Source organism: Phyllostomus hastatus, unplaced genomic scaffold (genome assembly GCF_019186645.2).
Source record: "Phyllostomus hastatus isolate PE091 unplaced genomic scaffold, TTU_PhHast_1.1 phas_scaffold_385, whole genome shotgun sequence".
Taxonomy (NCBI): domain Eukaryota; kingdom Metazoa; phylum Chordata; class Mammalia; order Chiroptera; family Phyllostomidae; genus Phyllostomus; species Phyllostomus hastatus.
Window position 1 is genome coordinate 4,393,636 of NW_025334026.1, and position 17,985 is coordinate 4,411,620.

The 17,985-nt window shown below is 43.9% G+C and overlaps 1 protein-coding gene across 1 annotated transcript in view; it reads left to right on the top strand.

The window, feature by feature from the left end:
* Window positions 1–17,985, top strand: part of LOC123806406 (nodal modulator 1) — a 51,714-nt gene that overhangs the window by 1,530 nt on the left and 32,199 nt on the right. Inside the window, exons 2-11 of the mRNA XM_045819532.1 lie at window positions 2,334–2,423; window positions 4,044–4,089; window positions 7,205–7,305; window positions 8,013–8,119; window positions 10,000–10,072; window positions 12,591–12,743; window positions 13,255–13,392; window positions 13,713–13,802; window positions 16,527–16,632; window positions 16,826–16,976. Of these exons, the coding sequence (XP_045675488.1) occupies window positions 2,334–2,423; window positions 4,044–4,089; window positions 7,205–7,305; window positions 8,013–8,119; window positions 10,000–10,072; window positions 12,591–12,743; window positions 13,255–13,392; window positions 13,713–13,802; window positions 16,527–16,632; window positions 16,826–16,976 (1,055 nt within the window). The remainder of the gene's footprint in view (window positions 1–2,333; window positions 2,424–4,043; window positions 4,090–7,204; window positions 7,306–8,012; window positions 8,120–9,999; window positions 10,073–12,590; window positions 12,744–13,254; window positions 13,393–13,712; window positions 13,803–16,526; window positions 16,633–16,825; window positions 16,977–17,985) is intronic.

Genomic DNA, 17,985 nt, shown 5'->3' on the forward strand with positions numbered 1-17,985 from the left:
GTTGTGAGTGAAGCAGCAGAACCTAGTGCCAGAAGATAATTACCACCTCTAAGGGCCCTCTGTGGTTTCTCCACCGTTTTTGATCTTAAGAAGTTGGGTGTTTAATGAATGACTCTACCTGGTGGCAGTGGCAGGGCCCTGAGGGACAGTTGGGTGCCCACACCACCTCCTGGACTGCCTCCCAGTGTGTGGGCACAGGGCATTTCAGAAGCTGCCTTGATAGGCCTATTGCAGTTTGTAGTTTCCCGGGGCTCTGGGAGGAAAGTGAAGGTGGTTAGGGGCACCCCCACCCCAAACACAATAGTGACCTTCAGAACCGAGGGCAGGTGTTGTGGGCCAGTATGAAGTGTGTTCCTGGAGCCCCAGGGCTGCCTGTCCAGATGGCCTGACACATTCATTCTTTCATAATTTCTGATTATGAAATCAGACACTTCATATGTGTAATGTATATTGCCACCCTGTGTCCTGATCTGTACTTTATGAAAGACATGCAAGTGATCAAGATATTTCACAATCATTTCTTGATTGTATTTTCTGTCTCCTTAAAAAACTACCTTTACTCTTCTCCAGCCTTCTTCCCTTCTGTGTGTTTTTCCATCATATTCATTCAGACAGAAACTATTGAGCGAGCCCCCCTGCTCGTACTGAAACTGTCCAGGGTGGGGATAGTTTAGCAGTATAGCAGTGCAGAGAACACAACAGACAAAAACCCCTACAAAAGAAAAATTATGGCTTGTTGAAACTTTGATAATCAGGGGATTTCATTTTAAAAACTGGCTTCCTGATTCCTCTGGAAAACCAGCTGGTCCTTGGGCTGCAAAACTTGGCTCGGGTTGAGTAGTGAGCTGTCTCCCTTTAAATCCGTGCCCATCGACATTGCTTCCCTGGCCCCGCTGGACAGGCGAATTGACAAGCCGTGTTTTACTTTGGTACATCTGATTTTCTTCATGGCCTGTCCACAGATTCACTGAGTATTTATTTATTGAGCACCTGCACTAAATGAGACACTGTTCCAGGCACTGGGGAGTGTAAGCTGCCATCATGCCCATGGGGCACTTACAGTCCATGTGTAATTTCACTTGTGCCTTTACCAAATGTACACATGGTGAGTTTGCTGCTTTTTACACCTTTTTAGCTGGTATGATGTGATGGTCATTTCCATATCATGGTCTCAGCATTAACGTTTTAGAGGTGAGATCCAATGCTCCCTTTTACAGATATGAGATCCAGTGCTCCCTTTTACAGGCTCAGAGTGGTTGCTCTGTGCAGGAGAGTTTAGGAAATGTTTTTGGATCCAGTCTCTGCCCTGACAATGACACCACTTCGCTTTATTAGTGAAGATGTGGTGATACAACACAGTAATATAGTAAAATAGTAATAGTAAATAGCAATACAAGCTGCTGGGTTGTTTTTTTTTTGAGTCCACATTCAGTACTAGGTGCCTAATATGAACAGATGTGAATTTGTGCGAGCCACCATGAAGGGGAGTGGCTCTCTTTTCACCTGTGAAGAAACAAAGGGCCTCAGGAGGGTAGATGGCTTACCCAAGGTCACACTGTATGTGGGAGGCTCAGAAGTTACTTGACCATCTTAGTGGGCTGACAGTTTATGTCTGGGAATGATAAGGATGCATGAGTTTTAGAGAGTTCTTGAGGAGAGAATATATATTAAATATCTTTTTTTTAAAGTTTTTATTTATTTTTAGAGAGGGAAGGGAGGGAGATAGAGAAACATCAATGTGCGGTTGCTGGGGGTCATGACCTGCAACCCAGGCATGTACCCTGACTGGGAATTGAACCTGCGGCACTTTGGTTCGCAGCCCGCGCTCAATCCACTGAGCTATGCCAGCCAGGGTATTAAATATCTTTTGATATGTTTTTGTCCTGAGAATGAAAATAAAAGAGAAAATGGAGAAGTTTGTAGATGAGTGTGCTACAGGCATTGGGAATCATCTGGGGTTAACGATGCAGAGACCTGGCCTTACCCTTCTAGTGCAGAAACAGAAGGGGGCTCAGGAATTGCTTTTAACAAGCACCTTACTAACAGCAAATTTGAACATTTTGGACCCAAAAACAGTGTAGAAACAGTTACTAACATTAAAAAAAGCATTGAAAAATACAACTTTTGGAGTGGACTTCAGATGGTTTCTAACCTGAAAAGTATCGAGTCACATTATTTTTGGGGTACATATCACTCTGCCGCATGTCCAGTGTTAATAGCAGCATGTAGTAGGTTCTTAGCAAATCCATTGACTGAATGCATTCAGGTGTAATGTACGTTGCTAATTCTCAAAGGCGAAATTACGACATCTCTTTTCTTTCCTTTCTTTCTAGATAAAGTTGTACACCAAGCATGGGACTTTGAAATACCAGACAGACTGTGCCCCGAACAATGGTTACTTTATGATCCCCTTGTATGATAAGGTAGGAGGACAGAGTCATTTCGTCTTTTATAATGGGAAGTGGTGTGGCCCACAGGGCTCTGCTAACCAGGAGAACGGCCTTTCCCACAAAAGCACACACCCATCTGATTTGTAAATTATAACTGGAACGTGACAATTCTGGCCAAATTCTGGAGGGGATGATTGAACATAGTGTGTCTCCAGGTCTTCAGAGACAGCCGTCAGGGCCCACAGACATTCGGGTAGCTGCAGCGGGAGGGGAGGGGAGGGTTGCACTGCAGTTCTCCAGGGAGCAGAGGCCAGGAAGGGAGCTGCAAGCCCATGATGCTGCACAGGACAGACGGATGTCTGCAGCATCAAGGGTGGGAAACCCTGACTCAGTAGAACCCTTTGTTTGCAAGTAGTGTAAAATGTTGTTTAAAATAAATTATACAAGTAACATATGAATTTATGAGCTTTATGAAAACAAAAAATCAAGGTCTTGAGAAGTACACAAAGTAAATTTTATCTTTAACCCTCCACATGCCCCTCCTTGTGTAGTGATAACCTTTGATGAAAGTTTTGGTGTGTGTCCTCACAGGCTGCTTTCTTGTATTTGCAGTTACACTGATATCCCAGAATACACATGCCTGTGCTTACGTGCACGCACACACACACACACGTGCACTGGAGGGTTGCCTGTGCATGTTCATACTTCTACCCCTGTCTTGCCCACATTCCAGTTTTTTTATTAAAAAATATAGAGTCACAGGAAGTTGCAAAAATAGTCAATATACATAGTTTTTATTTTGATTAAAAAGTACAAGTGAAATCAAACAATAGGAATCACTTTTTAATTTTATTTTATTTTTCTCCCTGTGGTGATATCTTGGCCCCTTCCAACATCAGCATGTTTAGATCTACTGCGTTCTTTTTAACAGCTGCGTAGCATGTCAGAGTCAGACCAAAGCAGCTCTTCATTCAACAGCTGCTCGATTGATAGAGGCTGTTCCCAATTTTTAAAACTATTAATACAACATAGCAATAAATATTTTCAAACTTGTATCTTTCTGTACATTACAAGGTGGGGAGAAGTAAGTTTGCAGTTATGAGTATGCAAAACACAGTTTATGCTTGTATTAGTGTTTATTAATTATTGTGTTATTTTTCATATGAACAACTGTCAGCCTACTTTGGCTCCACCCTGTGTACAAGATTGATTTCCAGAGGTGGACCTCGGGGTCTTGAAATCTTTTAACATTCATTATTATTATTATTATCTTACTATTAAAACAACCTAAAGAAACCAGAGTGTATAAGTAAGTCTAGTTCTAAGAAATGACTTTAGTTCTGAAGACATGTGCTGACCCTAACAACCTCAGATGTATGCAGGATTAATAGGAGATTCATTAATAACATGTTTGGTATCAAAAAACAAGAAGTGGCTGGATATGGTGTCTTTAGAATTTCCCCCTGGCCTTTCGCATGGTATCTTCTTCTGATTGGCTGATTGGCTGGATGGGCACACCTGGTGATTAACTTCAGTTTATGCTTGGGATTTCATTTCCACCTTAAAAATTCTGGATTAAATGGTAGCACTAAACCGAGTTAGGCTACTTGAAGGGTCATCAGTTCTCATTCCTTTACTTTTTTCCCCTCTTAGGGAGATTTTATTCTGAAGATTGAGCCTCCCCTAGGGTGGAGTTTTGGTAAGTTAACTGAATAATTAGACATACTCTGTAAACAATTAGATTATATGCTGGCTATTAATTTAAATTGACAGAGGGCATAGACTGCTAAAATGTCAAGGGTTCATTTCTAGTGTAGAAGAGGGTCCCTTGCTTTGTCACTTTAGAGTACATTGGATTTACCTTACATCTGCCTTTAAGTTTTTTGGTCATCTTTCTTAAAATAGACATCTTTTCTAGCACCTTCCTCAAGAAACTCTGCAGTTGCAGTTTCATTGATTAAACAGCAGTAGAATTATAGATAGAGGTCAGGAGTGGGGACATGGTTCCTGTCCCAGCATGGCTTCTTTCTTAGCTCCCTCAGTGTTGTTGTTGTTGTTGTTGTTGTTGTTATTATTATTATAGTGAGTTAATTGTTACATTAAACATTGTAAGATACAATGTTTAAACATTTGGTATAAACATTTGGTATAAAAGTCCAGATCTACTTCTCTCAAGAGATCAGGAGATCTGGCAGCCTTGGGCCTTACCAGCTCTGTGGAGACCTCGGACAAGTTCTTTCCCCTGTTTCCGTGTCCGTCTCCTTGCTAGGGGTTCAGGAGAGTAACAGCACCTGCCTCACAGGCCACCTGGAGGATTAAAGGGCCAGTGTATTTATGGGTTCAGAATGGCACATAATTAGCAATTACTTGGTAGCTACTTAAAAGCCACTCTTCTGCACATGCACAGATAAAAGCTCAAAACTTTTTCCTGAGCTTTTAGCAAAAAAAGTAACTGCCTTTCAGCAAAGTTGGACAAGTGGGAATGGGGTTGAGGTCAGAAGAGAGGGTTGTGCCTTGATTTGGTTGATGATTTTGGAGAGGAGAGACTATTGACTTTTTGGAAGAGATGTGTGTGATCCCAGTTCTGTAGCTTGGGCGTGGGAGGGAGTTGGGGGCCACGGTTGTTCTGTCAGGCTGGCTCATGAGTTAGACAAGGACAAACTGAGTCCCTGCCATCACGACAGGTAAAGGGAAGCTCAGGTACCTAATTTGGCTGTGTGGGAGAAGTTCTTTTTCATTTTGAAGTCAGAGTGTGTCTGGCTGGTGCATTCCAGAAAGCCAGAGGGGAAATCAAACCCCACTGACGGCTAATGCCGAGGTTGCAGATTGGCAGCCAGTCAGAGTGTTGTGTTGGAGCCCCTCCCTTCCTGTCAGTGCTCTGTCTTTTGACAAGCTTTTTTCATTGGATTGTAGCATACTTTCAGGTAAGCGTGCTTCTCATACAGGGATTTTCACAAAGTGAACTCGCCCGGGTCTTGGCCACCCAGATAACGAGACGGAACGTGTCAGCCCCACAGGCACTCGTTAACTGCTCCACCCCAGCCTACCCTACAGGTGGCTGCCGCCCTGACCTAAAATTATAGGGTAGTTTTTTTTTCTGTTTTGAACTTGATATAAACTGAACCACACAAAGTACAGTTTTGAATCTGGTTTCTTTCTTTCAGTGTTGTCCCTGAAGTTCATTCATATTTATATCTCTAGTTACTTCATTCTGTTGTCTGCATGAATATGAAATGATTTATCTTATCCCTTCTACTTTTGACGAACATTTGAGTTCCTTCCCGATTTGGCTGTTAAGAATAGTGCTCCTGCAAATGTCCTCATACATACTTCTTGGCACATGTATGTTTGCATGTCTATGGAGTTACATATCAGAAATGAAATTACGGGGCGATAGAATGTTTGCGTGCTCAGCTCTAGTAGATAAGGCCGAACATCCAAAGTGGATGTAGCAACGTCTCTCTCATCAGCATGGAAGAGCTCCCGGTGCTCCACGTTCTTCCCAGTGCTTGGCGTGGTCAGTCTTTTCCATTCTGGCCGTTCTGGTGGGGATGTGGCGACATCTCATGGTGGTTTTGATTTGCGTTTCCCCTATGGTCATTGAGGTTGAGCACTCTTTTATGTTTGTTGGTCATTTGGATATGCTTTTTTGTGAGGTACCTGTTCGGGTCTTCTGTCCATTTCTTTAAAAGAATTTATTTATTTATTTTTAGAGAGAGGGGAAGGAAGGGAGAAAGAGAGGGAAAGAAACATCAATGTGTGGTTGCCTCTCACAAGCCCCCTACTGGGGACCTGGCCTGCAACCCAGGTTTGTGTCCCAACTGGGAATCGAACCAGCGACCCTTTGGTTCTCAGGTCAACACTCAGTCCACTGAGCCACACCGGCCAGAGCTCTTATGTCCATTTTTTTATTGATGTCTTCGCCTATGTGGGTAATTTTTCATTTCACCTGAAATTCTTTTGATTTTCCCATTTTTCTCTCTACTTATCACTCCACATTCTTCCTAACCTTTTAAAATCTCAACTTCATTCTTTAAAAAATTCAATTACCTGTAGCTTTAATATTGAAAAACCAGGAGGTGGGACCTATAATCTGGATTGCCAATTTTTCTTGAGAAGTTGGAGGCTGTGGCAACACTGGGCCCCATGGCTGCGGTCGACAGAAGCTGAGTGGCATCTTCCCCATTTCCAGTCACCATAGTCCCCACTTGGCCTGTCTGCTGGCTTCTCACCCGTTTGTTTCCTGCGGCACTGGGGTTTACGGCCCCGGTTTAATGTGGCTGAACCCATGTGCTTGGTCAGGGGACAGAACTGGGGCCAGATATTTGGGGGTTGAATTGGGGCCCTGTAACTCACAAGCACTGTGACTTTGAGAGCTCCATTAACCTTTCTGTGCCTCAGTTTACCCCTCAATCAATTCTAAGTGTTACTCCCTACCTCTTAATGTAGTTGTGAGGATTAAATGCACTTGGCTTGGTGCCTGGCCTACGGTAAACATTCAGTGAATAAAACTTGGGAATATTTGGTGCTCACTGAATTTTTCATGGGACTCTGAGATGCATCTCGGTGAACGACTTATACAAGTGTGTTATCCTCTGGGGCAGGAGCCTGCGTGTCCAAGGAATCCCGGGTGGGAAGGAGACTCTCCCTGTCTACTTGCTGCACTTTTGGATTTTGAACCATGTGGCTGCATTAAGTGCTCAGAAAGAAATCAGATGAGTTAACCAATGAAACGTATTTTGCCTGGACAGTTTCCCCTTACCCCAGAACTGAACTGCTCTTGTCTTGTCCCTGTTCCCACCTGCATCCTTCAGAGCCGACGAATGTGGAGCTCTATGTGGACGGCGTCAGCGACATCTGCACGAAAGGCGGGGACATCAACTTTGTGTTTACGGGCTTCTCAGTGAACGGAAAGGTGTGGTTTCAGTATTTCGTTATTTTTAGCTTTGCTCTGTAATACACACTGAGACTTCTCTTACCTTTAAAAAAGCAGGACTTTTTAACCTGGGGAACTTGGATTGCCCAAGGGACCTGCGGATAAGCTTCAGAAGGATTTGGAAACTCAATAAAATTGAGTATGAAGTGTAGTGGGTGTTTTTAGGGGTCAGATCTAGGTTGCTGCTCTTACCCTGGAAGAGTAGAGGGTGTTAGCGTGTAAGTGCCAGGGGTGGCCTTTTTCAGGGACAGGTTCTCAGGGTTCTCTTCCCCGCCCCCTGCCCCCTCCAGCATCACGGTGGAGATGTGCATGTTTCCTGCCGTCCTTCTCTGCACGGTGGGTCCACTTCTTCACCCTTTCATTGAGAGTGAGGCCCGCTTGTTCCATCTGTATGTGTGGGTTTCCTGTTAGAGAGGAGGATCATCTCTGCACTCCAAACGTTGTGAAATAATTGTGCATCTTTAATTGATGATGTCTCAGATTCAGTGAAACAAAACATTATACTGCGACTGTTTCCTCTCACAGTCCCTCAGCCCTCCCTGGGAAGGGTGTCCACGATCTCCATCACCTTTTCAAAGGAATTTCACCCAGAGAACGTCGTAGGCCCCATGTAGGAGCATGAGCAGGGCCTGCTGAGTGGAGCACTATGCTGCTGGGCCAAGTTCTAACCTCGTTCTCCACGACAGGTTCTCAGCAAAGGGCAGCCCCTGGGTCCTGCTGGCGTTCAGGTGTCTCTGAGAAACACGGGGACCGAAGCGAAGATCCAGTCCACAGTAACACAGCCCGGCGGGAAGTGAGTTGTGCTTGTGTTGTCCTGTTTCACAGCTAAAGCAGGGCTGTGACAGGGGTTGTGCATGCTTTGGATTTAGGGAGACCTGGGTTCAAATCCTGATTTGGTTTCTTCATTTTGGACAAGTTCACGCCCGTCAGGGCCTCAAGTTCCTCACCTGTAGAATGGAAGTCACTGGACCTGTTGCATCTGGCGTTGATGGTATAATACCTGTCAAGCACCTACTGTAGTGCCTGACACACAGTAGGCCTTCATTTAGTGGTTGGCACTGGTTCTGGAGCCTGACAGCCTGGGTTTGAATCCCGGTTCCCCTGTTTGCTAGCTGTTTGACCTGGGGCAAGTTACTTAATGCCTCTGGGCCTCTGTTTCCTCATTCCAAATGATAATAACCCTGAAATCTACCTCCTAGGTTATTGGGAAGATCAAATTATATTAGTGCTTCAAACACTCTGGCATGACATATGTGCTTAATAACTGTTAGCTCAATATAGGTTAGCTTAGTTACGATTTTTACAAATCATTTTATCACAACTACATCAAAATTGTTTTGTAGTTACAACTGATCATTACTTAATTAACCTTGTTGAGTCACATTTAAAGCATTTATTTAATGGATTTATATTGTTGAGTTGTAAGTGTTAACAGATATGGCAAATTTAATACCAGAATAGTTCCAACTGATAATTTTGAAAGTGTTCAGATCATTGCTAACTACTTTAATACACAGAATGGACTAAGCTGCAAAATTGAAGTTGATAATGAGTCTGTCAGTAAGTCATTCAATTTTTAAATGGTGAGCATTGAAATGATTTTTGGAATAACATTTACTTCAATTTGATTAATGCCTCTCCAACGCTGGTCTGTAGAGGAATGTGAAGTTTCCATTTTCTCTAGGCTCATAGTTTGCTGTTGACCTTGCTGGGAAAATGACCTTTCTGAAGCTCCATCTGCCTGAACCAAACAAAGACAGTGACTAGCAGGATGGGGTTACCATGAATGTGAAGTGTAAGCTACATCTTACGAAGACCAAAATCCAGTGGTAGTTTCGATTGTATTGTAGCAAAATGACTGCCACACCCTATCCAGTTATTATAGGCAGCACTTGATAGAATAAAATACCACCACAGAAGAAATTGAATGTTTACTGTAATTCATTTCATTAGAACCAGCCCTCTTAATAGTCTGGTGCCTTTCTGATTAAAGGGTTAAATGTGTCAGAATCTTTCCATTTCCAGCCTCAGCTCTTCTCACTCTGGTCTTGGTTAGTCTGTAGGTTCTCGAGTGATCTGCATGGGCTTCTGGCTTCATCACTGTTGCTTTGAGCCCAGAATGTCACATTTGCTTTTGGTAACAGATCCAAACTCCCTTGCATTCCCTTGGATTAGAAGGTTGTTACCATGCACCCTCCCACATCATTGGCATCATCTTGGGTCTGTGTCTGCCTAGCCTACTGGATCTGTTTCTGTTTGTACATGTATGTGACTCCTCCCTTCCCACTTCTGTCCCTTTGGACACATCACTTGCCTTCTTATCTATTCATGCCTGTCACCTCTGTCAAAACTCACATGCCCCTTCTATGACTGCTCCCTGCTAAACCACAGTGACTCGTTTTTAGGCCAGAAGTCGTTGGGGTTAAGGAATATATAAACCCTTCTTTCTGCCAGCACATGGAATACCAGTCCTTGCACACAGTAAGTGCTGAGTAAGTTATGTCTCATGCGGATTCACGCAATGAAGGATTACATTTTGTTTATGCTCACTTAACTAGCTAATGGCAAGTTTGTGATAATTCAAACATTTTCTTGTGCATCCCAATATTAATCATACAATTAGAACTACTCAGGTTGTTGGGAATAAGTTAAATGGTATTTTGTATTTTTTAGGTTTGCATTTTTTAAAGTTCTTCCTGGAGATTATGAAATCCTTGCAACTCATCCAACCTGGGCATTGAAAGAGGTGAGCCTTTCTGTTAAGTCTTCAGGGTGCCCACGGTGTGCCGTTTTGGGGGCAGATGTGGGGGTGTTCAGTTCAGGATGGGAAATGAGTGAAGGTTTTTCTGGAAATAGAGAAACAGTGGTGCTGCTAGTGAGGTGGTGGTATTATAAGGTAAAACTCCCTCACTGTAGCAGATGTGGCTTATGTTGGTTTCAGTTTTAGGTGAAAATATTGTCTTCCTGCTGTGAAATAGGTTTGCTATTAATTATAGCTATTGTTTTTAAAGATTTTATTTATTTATTTTTAGAGAGGGAAGGGAGGGAGATAGAGAGAGAGAGAGAAACATCAATGTGTGGTTGCTGGGGGTCATGGCCTGCAACCCAGATACGTGCCCTGACTGGGAATTGAACCTGCGACACTTTGGTTCACAGTCTGCACTCAATCCACTGAGCTACGCCAGCCAGTGCAATTATAGCTATTTTAAGCTAACTCAGCACCAGAAGGACTTGACTTTAGTTTGAACTCAGTAAACAATAAAGTTAGCTAGCAACCTCTGACAGCCTTCCATTGTGTGTCCTTGAGGTTTGGCAGCATGTCCGCTGGCTGTGAAAGCCCTCTGCATTGTCACTTTGAACTTCTAAATGAATACCGAGTACATTCTTTGATCAAGACGTAGAATACACGTATATAGTTCTCTGAAGCTTATGCTGATTAAACACAGCACAGAGGGGTTTACTTGTGCTTTTTTCAGTCAAAAACAGCACTCTATATAAATATACTTAATGTTCTAGAAACTGTTGTAAATGTGCCCAAGGAGAATGTATAAGAATGTGTATTGCAGCTTTGTTTGTAATAGCAAAGTCTTGTAAGCAACCTAAATGTTCATTATGAGGAGGAAGGGTTGTAGTTCCATCACGTACTCGAATTCTGTACATCGGCTGTAATGAAGGCACCAGAGCCACATTCATCAGTATGACTACACTTAAACACACAAATTGAAGAAAAAAGAAATACGGTAACGTTTATATGGTAACTAAAAACACTCATGATAATACCAGTTGTGGATGCAATCATATGTAGAAAAACTACAAAGATGTGGGAATGGTAAACACTGTGTTAATTGATGTCTGTAGAATGAGGAGAAGGAGAGACACAGGGTCTTGAATTGTATTTCTTTTATTTTTTAATTTAATCTTTATTGTATTTTTTTCAATTACCATTTAGTCTCCTTACACCCCCCTCCCTCTAGCAGTCATAGCCCCGTTGAGTAGTATTTCTGCTCTTTTATTTCTTATCTGGTTAGAGCATGTGGAGGTGATTTTTAGAGTATTTCTTTTATCTTTTTGTTTGAAATAGTTTATAATAACAGATAAAAAGAAACACAATAGTTGAGATTTTGTCATAACTGTGGAAAAACAAATTGAAATAAGACCTAAAGGACATTTCAACACGTTAGCTGTTGTGTTAGTTTTGAGGCTGTGTCTCATTCTTGCTCAAGAAGCATCAGAATCAGTATTTCAGTTTTTACTCTGTAGGTTTTATGCAGTTATAATTGATAGTATGGTTTCAGCTTACGACTTTAGGTTTTCAGGACTTCAAAAATGTCTTATTTGCCCTGGCTTGTGTGGCTCAGTTGGTTGGAGCATCATCCTGTAACTGAAAGGCTGCAGGTTTGATTCCCAGTCAGGGCACATGCCTAGGTTGTGGGTTCGGTCCCAGTCTGGGTGTGAGAGTTTGTAACCCCTCATCTGGGCACAGTCCCTAGTCTGGGTCCGCACGGGAGACAACCAGCTGATGCCTCTCCCTTGCATTGATGTTTCTCTCTCTCTCCCGCTCTCCCTTCCTCTTTCTCTCCGGAAGCAATGAAATAAATGTCCTCGATTTAGGACTAAAAAATGTTTTATTTAAAACTCACTGGCTTAAACATTATATAAGTAGAATACATTTTAAGGCTTACGTTGTTAATTGCATGCATAAAGGAATTTTATTTTATTAATATAAAATTCTGTTTCAAAGTAAAGCGTGCTGTTAAAAGTCAGGGTGAAGGCTGCCCCCTGCTGGGGACGGTGTCTGGAAAGGAGCACGAACCGGGCTTCTGGGTGCTGGTTCTGCCCTGGTTTTGGCGCTGTTCGCATGGCATGTTCACCTGGTGAAAATCCCTGCCGAGGGCTCTCAGAATATGTGTAGTTTTCTCCACATAAATGGTAGTTTAGTTTGAAAAACAGTTGCGTGTATACCATAAAACATAGGAAAAAAGTAAGGCATGCTCATTTTTAAAGAATTGAAACATACAGAGAAACAGAAAAGTTGGAAAGTGAGAAAGTGTAAAGGATGTAAAATGTCCACATACAGCTGAAGTCATCATTATCTACATTTTGCCACATTTCCTTTTACATGTGAAAAAAATAGTAATCATACTATATATGTGATTTTACATGTTCCTTTTTTCCTAGTTAATATTTTAGCTTAAGCATGTCCTCATGCTCCTAAACACTTTCTGAGTATTTCATTTTTTGGAAGTTAAAATCTTCTTTTGTAGGCGAGCACCACCGTGCGAGTGACCAACTCCAATGCTAATGCCGCCGGTCCCCTGATAGTGGCTGGCTACAACGTGTCCGGCTCTGTCCGCAGTGACGGGGAACCCATGAAAGGGGTGAAGTTTCTTCTCTTTTCTTCTTTAGTAACCAAAGAGGTAAGCAAAGAAACATGAATTGAGGAGACTGAGGTTATGCTGTTTAAAATGCAGTCAAGGTTGATTCATAGTCTCAACAGTTAAGAACATTGTGTTTCTTGGCTGACTTACAAGAAACCAAACGTCCACATGGGGAGGTGGTAGAGTTTGGTGTAAAGTGCATGGGTTTTTAAATCAGTCAGACCCATTGCAGACCAATCTCGGCTCTGCCTCTTACTAGCTGTGCGACCGTGGGCCAGGCTCCTCACCTTCCTGAACTCCGTGTTCTCGTCTGGAGAATGGTGACGCATTGTAGGGAAGGATGATCATGTCTTTTTTTTCCAAGAGGACTAAGCCATTTTTAACTAGTGTAAACATTTTTGTTCCTTTTGTCTCTACTATGTCCTGGATTTCAGAAATACATGTTTTGTGATGTGAAACTTGCGAATGTTTTCCTGTAGTGGGGCTACTTGTTGATAATCAGAACTTGTAAGTGGAAAGGAAGTCACGTGTTTTGATTTTCCCGGCGTAGGATGTCCTGGGCTGCAACATCTCACCAGTGCCCGGGTTCCAGCCCGAGGACAAGAGTCTGGTGTATTTGTGCTACGCGGTCTCCAAAGAAGATGGCTCATTCTCCTTCTATTCCTTGCCAAGTGGGGGCTACACTGTGGTGAGTGAAGCGATTTCCATTATGTCCATGTTTGGGACTCTTACAGCGCAGTAATAGCTGATCCATTTGGGTGGTGAGGAGTAAGTGGTTGACTGGTATTTGTGTGAACATTGTATTTAGCAGTTACTTAGGATAAGACTCTGACCCCTCTGTGACAGCTGCAAAAATGCAAGCTATTCTCTATTAAAACTGGGAATAGTTAGAATAGTTTCTCTTGGCCTGCTTTGAACCCCGTGTTGTTTGTGGGCTGCTGAATCGACAATTAATATTGGTTGAATCATGTTATTGGCTCTTAGTAATTAACACACTCTTCTTTTCAGATTCCGTTCTATAGAGGGGAGAGGATTACCTTTGACGTTGCTCCTTCCAGACTTGACTTTACAGTGGAACACGACAGCCTGCGCATTGAGGTAGGAACTCCCCATCTTCTGGAGGAGCAGGTGTTCAAGTTCCCATCCCTGGGCACAGGTGTTGCAGATTAGTTAAAAAAAAATCAGTATTTTATCTAGATGGACTGTTGGAAAAACCAGAACCTTGTACTCTTCCAGTTGGCGGGAATCCACTAGATACCTCACCCCTCTTACATGTCTCTGTCTTGGAGAACTGGAGCCTTAGTTATATCTACCTTCTTCAAGGAAATGTGTTTGTTGAGTGCCATTGGTATACGTTAGAGGTACTATTCCAGGGATGGGCATGTAGCAGTGACCAAAAAGAGGCAAAAGTTCCTGTTCTATGAAACTCACGTTCTAATGTCAGAAAAAGAGCACTTGTATATAAGTATATTAGAAAGTATATTAGAGGGTGATAAGTGTTCTTTACAAAAATAAAGCAAGACGATTACACAGTTTCGAGGTTGAGATGGATTGCAATCTTGTAAGGTATTCTTGGGAAGTCCTCACTGTGAAGGTGACATTTGAGCAACACCCTGAAGGGGAAGATGCAGCGAACTATACTTTCCTCTGTGGGAAGGGTATTTATTTATACCATTCTGGCAGGTTCTAAGGTTCTGAGGCCTAGAGAGTTTAGGGTACCCCAGGAGGCCAGGGGGGCTGGAATGGAGGGAATGAGGAAGGGAGGAAGAGGAGAGAGGGTCAGAGAGATGATGGGGCAGGTTGTACAGGGCCTCCTGGGCCACTCTGGGTGACAACTGGCCCCACTGTGGATGAGGTGCTGAGCAGAGGAGAGGCGTATCCCTCTGGCTGCTGTGTTGAGAAGAGTTCCCCAGGGCAAGGTGGGAGTAAGGGGCAGTTAGGAGGCTGTGGCAGTTCTCCAGGCGAGAGCTGACAGATCCTGGGCCGTGGCAGTAGGGATGGATGAGATGATAGGCAGTCTGATAAACTCCCTAGACCATAAAAGAGATGGTAAGGATGATTAAGTGTGGTTTTCAACACACATCTTTAATTACTGAATTTGAAAATGGTTATTGCAGCAAATTAGCTAGATACAGCAAATCCCAAAAGAAAATAACAGTCTTTCCTAAAAAGACCACCCAGTGTTATAGCTATTGAAAAAATTAGATTTTAATCATTTTCTTTTAATATTACATTTGAAAGTAGCTTAAGGTGGTAGGAGCTAGCTGGTGTTTAGGTGACGTGCTCAGTGGGGGTTCCTACCCTGCTTCGTGAGATTCAGTAAAGCGTGTGACTGTTGTGCTGGGCCCTGGGTGGGGGGGTGAGAAGGGAGGGAAGATGAAGCCCTTGCGTGCTTCCGGGGCTTGCAGAGACGAGTGGGCGCAGGGCAGCGGGGAGAGGCGTTCCAGATCATGACCAAATGCAAGTTTTTAAACAGAGGTGAATGTCAGGAGTGAGAAGGCCTGGAAGCTGCAAGAGGTTGGTTTTATTCTTCACTGTGTTCCTAACACATGATTTAGTGCCTGGCACATGTGGGTTCCTAATAAACCCAGTGTGTTTGTTGAATGGATATATGGTTTAATAAGTGGATAAACCACATCTTTTTAGGAGGATCAAGAAAGGCTACCAGAATAAAAAGGAAGCCATTTTATTTTCTTCAAGTTCTCTCAAATGCTATGGCATATTTGCTTGCATTCATTCATTCATTCATTCATTCAGGAGTTGCTTATTGAGTGCCTACTATGTACCAGGTGACTAAGAAAAGGTCCCCATCTTCATGGACCTTACATTCTAATAGGAGGTAGACAAACTGTAAGAAATCAAACAAGGACATTTCAGATATTGTTTTTTTTCTCTTTTAAGCTAATAGAATAGGTTAGTGTGATAGACAGTGGCTGGCTGGGGTGGGAGGCAGGGACTACAGAGATAGGATAGTCAGGGAAAGCTTCTTGGAAGTCGTAACAGTTTGAACTGAAACCTGAGTGGTGATGAGGAGTGGCCTCCTGCCAGATCTTCTCCAGGTGTGGGAGGAGACCTAGGCTGAAGGAACAGCTGGTAGAAGCCCCATGTGAGGGATGCATGTGGTGGACTCATGTGGTCAGCTTGAGGGACCAACGATCAGGGTGGCTGGAACACAGTGGCTGCGGAGAGGGCAAAGCCATGGCAGTCCTGACTGGGGTGGGCAGACACACACAAACCAGGTGTAGAACGCTGTGGTCAGTGTGGCAGCTGGGTCAAATGGGGTGGTCTAGTTGGAGTTAGTGGGGATTTGAATTCAGGTTGTGGTGGGAAAAGGCAGGAGAAGGGCTTGGGAGACCTTTCTGAGGTGAGAGCCACAGGGTGGATTGATGTTGGAGTGTGGGGAGACTTGGAGGTGGGGGTTTAAGGTGATGCTGGATTTAAGTTTGGGAGGCTGGAGGACGGCCTGGCTCCCCAAAATGGGAGCATCTGGAGGGCAGGAGGCAGGAAGGGAGAAAGGACAGGGAGGCTTCCACCAGTCTGACTCAGGGACCTTTAACTGAGGAAGTAAGTCTGTAATAGATCTGCTTCATGTGGTTATTTGACATACATCCTTGTGTTGGGAACATAAGAAAGAAGACACACTCGGGGAGTGTGCTGCCGGTGGGGCGGCCACGTGTGTGGGTGAGTTGGGAAGGCGCCCGGCCGTCACACCGGACTGGGAGAAGCCAGTGAGGGCAGATGTGCTGGGCGGTGGCATGATGGAAAAAGGGGGGCTTTTGCCGCTCAAGCACGAGAACCGTCTTCCTGTTCTTTATCTTCTAGCCCGTGTTCCACGTCATGGGATTCTCTGTCACTGGGAGGGTCCTGAATGGGCCTGAAGGAGAAGGTGTGCCGGAGGCAGTGGTCACTCTGAATAACCAGATCAAAGGTGGGCAGACATGTTGGCCCCAGGGCTGTTTGCTAGTGCTAGTTTTTGATCACAGAGAGAAATGAAAAGAGGGAACAAAATCTTAATGTTTATAAAAATGTGCCAGCTTTTAGCCTCACGTATTCTTGTGAATATGGAGGGCTATGCACTTCTTTTTTGGCTCATCTTTTGTTGACCTGTTATTGTGTTGCAGTCAAAACCAAAGCTGATGGCTCCTTCCGTCTGGAGAACATAACGACCGGCACATACACCATCCATGCGCAGAAAGAGCACCTCTACTTTGAAACTGTCATGATCAAAATTGCACCTAACACACCTCAGCTGGCAGACATCATTGCCACAGGGTAAGGTTGTCATGTTTGGGTCTGGAAGCGCCAGTGCGTACACCAGCAGCCAGTGGAGAACAAAGTCACCTTCAGTCTGACTGTGTTTCTGCCAAGAATCCACTTTCAGCCTCAGATGCCTGCCGAGAAATTCAGGCTAGCTTCTTTAGAAAAATTAGTGCTAAATCTTAACTGAAGGTACTTATTTATATGTTGAATGCTTAAAGAAAATGATCTTGCTTTAAAATTCAAATGCATTTAAGTCAGAAAAGTGTCTTTCGTGTTTGACTTCGTATCTGTGGGGACGTCCTTGGCTTAATTTTTGAGGACTTCAGAAGATGTTATAGTTGGTTGAGAAAGTTTGTTGTAAGATACTTTGAGCCATTGTCATAGTTCTTCCTGCTTTGCTGTGTTTATCGTATGTGAGGGGACATCCTGTGGTTGAATTCGTGTAGGTTTCTCAGGTAGAGGTAACGTGTAGTGTGAAGAATCCTGACCTTGCAGTCCAGTCTCGGCCCTTCCTCTCACCTGGTGTAACCTGTAGAGTGGGGATGCTGCCATCTTTCTTTCTTTTTTAGTCCTCACTTGAGAATGTTGTTTATTATTGATTTTTAGAGAAGATGGGAGGGAGAGAGACAGAGAGAAACATTGATCGGCTGCCACGCACACAAACCCCACCTGGGGATTGAACCTGCAGCCTTGGTAGACCAGGAATTGAACCCGTGACCTTTGGATGTACAGGATGACCCTCCAACCAACTGAGCCACTGGGCCAGGGCGCTGGCATCTTTCTTGAGACAGCAATAGGTGCTCAATAAACAGTAACATAAAAGGAGAGGAACATAGTCTGCTTGGAGAGAGGCGGCATGAACAACGGTGTGCAGATCCTGAGCAGCAGGCGTGGATGGCAGTCTGGTGCTGCGGGCACATGGCGTACTGGGCAGGCAGGGGGAGCAGACCTCTTCACACCCCATTGGAAGGTGGGGGCTTTCTCCACTAGGGGCCAGGGGGCCAGTGAACAGCGTGAGCAT